Genomic DNA, 6,704 nt, shown 5'->3' with positions numbered 1-6,704 from the left:
TTTCTCCCACCAGGTGTATGTATACTACTATGCTCCCTGGCCACAATGAGGCGCGTAGCGCCTCGGCCCAATGTTGTACTAGGCGTCTTCCTTGCTGCAAAGACCAGGTGAAGTTCCCATCTGGTGTACTTCTAGGCGACATTGCTTGACAATGCAAGGGCCCGGATGATCCACGTTGATTGCCGTGTGTGAAGTTTCTTTTTGAGCACCTTGACTTTTGTCTTTTAGACAGCAAAGGAGAAGTGCCAGAGAGACGGGAAGAAAGGAGGAAATAAAGAAAGCAGTCGCTGAAACGAGGATTTGGGGGGGGGATGCGTGGGCGGGAAGGGACTCGGACTTGAGGACCGTGTTGCTGGGTCGCAAAGACCTGGAGAGAAGACACCGGTGAATAGGAATTACAAGACTGGGACGGGAAAATGGTTCAACCAAAAATGGAAATAGAAGAAAGCAGAAGGAATGAACGCCTGCTCGCCCAGTCGGAAAACGAAAAGACAGAGGGAAAAAGAAACGAAAAGGTAAAGACTACCTAACGAGACCCGTCCCAAAAGGTCAACGGTTGGTCTGAACTAGAGGGGAGAACTGGGCAGTGGGCCAATGTCTCGCCTTGGTTGGACTTGGAGAGAGACATTGCCAATTTGTAGCAGTGGACCGATGATGGATTGGGGCGAGAACGAAAGAATGTAGGCCGTAACCATCGAAAGTTTGGGGAATTGACGAATCTTGGCCCACCCGTCGGTACCAGAGCAAGCTGTTGGAAGAGGATGTCGAATGTCGAATGTCGAATGTCTTGAGCGTTCCTCTGGCATTGCGGATTGTCCGGGGTACGTTCCTGTACTGGATAGAAGAAAGCCAAAAAAAAAAAAAAAAGGTTCCGTGGCGTGGCCGTACCGGTCCTTGCCGGCGTGCCTTGCCCTGCTCACCGGGTGATGTAAATCGTGGTCAAGTGAGACCCGTGACCGGGGGTTTGCGATGGCCATGGGGCTGCTCCTCCACGATCTTCCGGCGAGGACTCTTGCTGATCGTCGCGTCGTAATGTGCCTGTTGGTTGATAGAGCCATGGTGCGCGTTCCGTTTGGGTCTCTCAAGAGTGCCGGCAGCGCCGCGGCACCCAAAGCTGGGAGCAACTTGGAAATGGCCTCGGAGCGAGCCAAGGCCAGATTCGAATGCATGGAAGGCACTCCAGACATCCGGGGTCCGGTGTGTTGAGGTTTGGCCCCGACCCTGGTCCCGGCAATGACCCTCGGTCTGTCTTTCTCAGTCGGCTGGCATGGCGCCAAGTAAAAGTAAAAGTGAGAGAGGGAGAGAGGCAAGGTGAGGCACCACCACGCTTGTACCACGCAGCGCCATCCCACGTCGCTCTGTGACCTCTCTTGTTCTGGCGCCGTAGTTCCGATGCACTACGAGTGCTTTCGTGCCGGCGAGACTGGTGTCAATTGCTGACCCGGAGGGCCTTGCTTTGGTTATTCTTGCAGGTTGCACGTATGTATCATGTTAGCACCCATGATGCGGCCTTCCTGTCCACGTTGACCGCTTCCCACACCGCCGTCATGATAGGTTGGTACCTGACAACTGCCGCCCGTCAGTCTTTATTGCATCAGGGACCGGGTCCTCGCGGGACAGGGTCCTGGGCAGGGTGTTATGACTGCGATGGATGGCGAGGTATGGTCGCCTCGCGGCTTGGGTGAGGAGGAGGAGTGTGTGGTTGGCAGTCGTGGTAGCACTACTGTTGCTGTCGAAAGGTGCTTCTCGACGACAGGGACACAAACCAGTGTCACTGCAAATCATTGCCAACGTCCACCAGCAAAAAATAAAATAAAAAAAAACTAGAGGGGCATAGGCATAGGCAGAGGCAGAGGCTGAAGGCAGAGCAGAGAGACGAGGAGAATGAGTTCGGTGGGAGGGAGAATTTGGCGAGCCACGCCCCCTTGACACTAATACCACATCACCCCCCCTTCTCTGTTTCCCAGTCAAGTCTCCCCTTCCCCTCCTGGTCCCTCCTCCCATTGTCGACCATACCTGTACCTACCGTACCTGCCCACGAAGCAAGGGCAGGGAATTATTATAAAAAATAGTACGGATACTATGTATGTATGGCAAGGAAAAGGGCAACCGTTGTCTCCCAAAGGAAAGGACCCCATTTTCGCCAGGTGCCCACTTCAGCCTGCTGGTCTTCCCTCCTCTCCCCTCCCCTCCCCTTCCCTTCCCTTTCCCCTACCCTGACCCTCCTCGCCGTCCACTTTCACTATCCCAGGCAAAGCCGTACCTGCCGTGCCCGGGTACCTACGGATACCAGTCAGTTTCTGGTCGGAAAAAACGTCCATGTCAGGGCGCGTGCTAGGTGACAAGGTGTTTTGCAACCCAGGGTTGGGCTGGGCTCAGCTGCTGGGTGCTGGTGCTGCTGGCGCTGGTACCGCTGTGTGGTTAGTGGCTGGGTTGGTGAATATGTACACCTTGTTCCAGCTCGTCGACTTACACCACGACCACCGTCGTCTCTCGCCGTGTTTTATATCAACATCGAGCCGTCCCTAGAACAACAAGATGCATGAGGGCCTCATGTTTATGAACAATTCCATTCAATGCCATGCGTGTCTGAATGCAATATGCCACACGAATCGCCGGGTGCTCAGTGACAGACAGAGAGAAAGAGAGAGAGAAAGAGAGAGAGAGAGAGAGAGAGAGTCCGAGGTGTTGTTGTTCTTCGCCTCCGGCCCCAGAAAATCCAAAGTACCTCTTGCACCTTTCTTGGATTCGTACCTGCCTGTGCCTCCTGCTGTCTGTCTGCCCGGCTCCTTCCACAGCTGCCTCCCACTTTCCCTAGATCCACACCCACCCTGGCCCGTCCGTCTCATCCAATCCCCTCCCGCCGTGCCACCTCGCCCACCTCTTTTTCTCGTCGCACGCCCTCTCCTCTCTCTCCACCGTGCATCTCGCCGCCCTGCAGGCCCCATCCTCTCTTCTCTCTCCCAGTCTCTTTCGCTCTGTTCCCCGTCCCGTCACTCACACAGTCTCACTCACATCCACCACCACCACCACCACCACCATCACACTCATCACTGCGCGCGCCCTCTTTCTCTTCTTCGCCCTACCCTGCCTTGCTCTCTCTCTCCCTCTCTCTCTCTCTCTCTCTCTCTCTCTCTCGACCTCCGCCCTCATCCTCATCCTCCCTCCCTCCCTCCCCCTCTGCCTCCACAACTATCTCACCTTTCTCCTCAGTCGCCCGATCGCGTGCTCTGAGTGTGGCCGACGCCTAGCTTCTCTTCCCTTCTTCGCACCGAATAACTTCAGATCAAGAGGTGTTCATCTTCTCTGCATGTACGACGACAACTGCATCTCACTTCGACCTTCCTCGTCCATCTCTCGTTTCAGCCACCCCAGTCGTCCACAGGCAAAAATAGGCTCCACGCTTAAAAAAAAGCGCCAATCCTGAGCCCACCAGAACCTAAATCAACTGGCACTGATCGAGCAAAGCCCATCTCCAGAGGCTCCACTACGCCCAACGATCCCGTCCGCTGCCGTAACCCATCGCTCACTTCACCCTCTCGCTCTCTCTCTCTTACGCACACACACTATACCTTACCTCACTCACCACCATCTTTCCCGCCTCTTTTTCTCCTCCTTCACCAACACACACTACACGACACTTTCTGTCGTGTCCTCCTCGCGCCTTTCCTCCAGAGGCGCCCTCGTCGAAAAGTCCGTCATAATAGGACCCGGTGACGACTACATAAGACGACAGACTGTACAGCATAATTCCTTACGCGTAGCATCGTCCCGTTTTCAAAGCCCCCCCGGCTCGCTTTGTCTCGACCTGCGGCTGTCCACGCCCACCCTCCACTCTCTGGAATTTCCGCTGCTCCTGGACGAACACACCCAAAAAACCACAACAACCCACCACCGACAGCCACTTCACGCCGTGGCTTCCTACTACCCTCTTTCCCGCTCTCTTTTCGAGCCGATTTCATCTCGCTCTTGCAACTTTGTGCGTTGCTGCGACAAAGACCAGGCACAGTGTACTTACTGCTGCATGGGCGCTCGGGTCCCTTCATCGACTCCACGTAATCCCGGCGACGAAAAACACGAGACGAGACCGCCGAACCACCTGGCCTGCCTCGTCATCCTTCCCTCACAACCACCACCACACGCCTATCCCCGACCAAAAGGAACATTTGCGGCATCGCAACCTCGCTCGCCATTCGGACCGCCAGCCTCTACCCGCTCGAGACATTTCGGCTAGCTCTTTGATGCTTCTGGTTGCAAGTCACTAGGCATCCTGCAGGCTGTCGACGGCTTCGTGCCTTATTGTTAGAAATCGGCGACTTTCTCTTCCTCTCGATTGCTGCGGACCTGTCACCGAGCGAACACATCTGCGATTCTTACGCATATCCCACCTGATAGCGGTCCTCATCTCGGCAGCCGCCCGACGGTCCCCGGTCCAATTTCGATCGAAGCTGTCGGCTTTGGAAGACGCGTTGTAGGGGACTTGTGTAAACCCCGTGGAAAGCGGCCATGGCCGCAAACATGCAGCACATGGCGGGAGCGGCGGGGATGATGCAGCAGCAGCAACCGCGTCCCCGGCCCTCCCAGGTTCAGTTGAACCAGTTTCTTTACCAGACTATGCTTGCCCAGCAGCAGCCGCATACGGGCTGGCAAGCCGGCGTCGCTATCCAAGAGCGCATGATCAAGTGCCACAACCTGTATGCCCTCACCTTTCTTCCCCATCAAGTGTGTGCGCCATAACTGACCCTTCCTTAGTATCACCAACATCGGCCTTGCCGTGACTAACATCGATTTCATGAAGGCGGCAGAAGTTGGTGTTAACTTTGAGCGCGAGGCGTTCAACAAGTCGCAAGATAAGGTAAGATTTCGAGCTGAGCCACAACCCCCCCAACAGTTCCTCTCGTAGTAAGCATAAACCTAACTAGAGATACAGGCCCAATATGAAGCGCAAATGAGCAACAAGACAAACGAGTTCTTTAGACGGCGACAGGCGAACGAGCAGAATCTCAGCAACAACCTCCAGGCACAGGCAGCCGCTCAGGCTCAGCAACAGCTGATGATGAACCAGAACGCCGCGATGCAGAACCAGATGGGTAGGGGAATGAGCCAGAACCAACAGCAAGGGTTCCAGCACCTGCAGCACCAGATGCAAGCGTCTCAAATACCCCAACAGGGCCAGATGGGTGTCAACATGGGCAACCAGGGCGGCCAACCGATCGGGCCTAATCAGCAAATGTTCCAGATGCCCGGCGGGCAGGTCAGACCCCAGAACGCCATGCCTACCGACGCGTCGAGCCTCACGCCGCATGACCAGCAGAAAGTCTTGGAGCTCGCTCACAAGATGGCTGCTGCGTGCCCCGAGCCTCAGAAGAACCACTACCGCAACATTGTGCAAACTCGATTCGCTCAGAGAGCACAGGAGTATACCGCGCAAGGGAAGGATCCGGTTCTCATCTGGTTCCAACACCAAGCCTTCCAGGGCCTCTCGAAAAACGCAGCTTTGGCGAGACAGCGGCAGCAGCAGGGAGGCATGCCTCCCAACTTGAACCCTGCTCAAACCCAGGCACTCATGCAAGCTGGCAGAGGACAGATGAACCCCGCCATGATGAACGCCGCAGGCATGCAAGCTGCCAACGGTGACTTTGGCCAGTTCAATACCATGGAGAGCATCATGAACCAGCAAAAGGCTGGCATACTAGCTCAGGAGGCGGGGCAAATGGTCGTTCCCGCCAGCAACGGGCCGGCTCGCAATGCGACTCCGCAACCCATCGCTGGCGCACAAGGTCAAGGGATGCCTAATCCGGCTGGACCAAACCAGACGCCTCGGCCGAACCAGGCTCAACAACAGCTCAGCATGCAGCAGGCACAACAGTTGAAGATGGAACAGCAACAATCACAACAAGCGGCACAGATGCGAGCTCAACAGCAGGCCAGACAATTACAGGGCCAACCGAACGGGCTCGGCGGCGCGCCTCCTTCCCAAAGTCCGGGCATGAACACCCTGAACACCCCCATGCGTCGCCCCCCAAGTGCTATGAACCCCATGGAAGGCCAGGGTGGAGCGCAGGCCAATGGCCCTTTCGCCGGCACCCTCGACCCTCGTTTCAACCAGGGCAACCAGAGACCAATGCCGAATGGTGGCAATATGAACCTGAACAACAACCCCATTTTCCACAACATGATGGCGAGCATGAACCCCGAGCAAAGGCAGGCCGTCCACGGACTGCCTCCCGACAAACTCCATGAGGTCATGACCAAGTGGCAGGAGCAGCAGCGCAAGATGCAGATGAATGCCATGGCACAGGCTGGAAATAATCCAGGCCAGATGCAGGGCAGGCCCGGACAGATGGGACAGTTCAACATGCCCAACGGCAACCAGTTTATGCCCAATGGTATGATGCCGCAACAGGCGCAACCCGGAGTCCCCAACAACCAGCAACAAGTTATTGCCCAGCAACAGCAGATGCTGGCCAGGCTGAGAAGCCAGGGAACTCCTGTGGCACCCGCTCACCAGGTAATGATGGACAGTATGGATCTTCCGCCGCCAGTTCTCCAGCAAGTGGGGAACCAACTACGCGCTCCTCCAGAGGTGCGCAAGTGGAAGGATCTCAGGCAATGGCTCGCGCAGAATCCCGTTCAGCCCCAGCTGCAACAGCACCTTGAGAGGATCCAGAGGTCGCAGTTCGCGACATACATGCAAAGGCAAA

At 56.1% G+C, this 6,704-nt stretch overlaps 2 protein-coding genes across 2 annotated transcripts; both read left to right on the top strand.

Annotated features, from left to right (window-relative positions):
* Positions 1–969: 969 nt before the first annotated feature.
* ColSpa_08080 (uncharacterized protein) lies at positions 970–1,206 on the top strand (the record flags this gene model as incomplete). Its single annotated transcript, XM_049274292.1, has 1 exon — positions 970–1,206. The coding sequence occupies one exon, from the start codon at positions 970–972 to the stop codon at positions 1,204–1,206; it is 237 nt and encodes a 78-aa protein (XP_049130249.1).
* Positions 1,207–4,506: 3,300 nt separating this feature from the next.
* ColSpa_08079 (uncharacterized protein) lies at positions 4,507–6,476 on the top strand (the record flags this gene model as incomplete). Its single annotated transcript, XM_049274291.1, has 4 exons — positions 4,507–4,694; positions 4,753–4,855; positions 4,931–6,418; positions 6,441–6,476. The coding sequence occupies 4 exons, from the start codon at positions 4,507–4,509 to the stop codon at positions 6,474–6,476; spliced, it is 1,815 nt and encodes a 604-aa protein (XP_049130248.1).
* Between the last annotated feature and the right edge of the window lie 228 nt (positions 6,477–6,704).

The sequence above is a fragment of the Colletotrichum spaethianum genome, assembly GCF_022836535.1.
Source record: "Colletotrichum spaethianum MAFF 239500 DNA, contig21, whole genome shotgun sequence".
NCBI classification, from domain to species: domain Eukaryota; kingdom Fungi; phylum Ascomycota; class Sordariomycetes; order Glomerellales; family Glomerellaceae; genus Colletotrichum; species Colletotrichum spaethianum.
The sequence above is the reverse complement of the archived record's forward strand: the minus strand, read 5'-3'. Positions and strand labels throughout refer to the sequence as shown.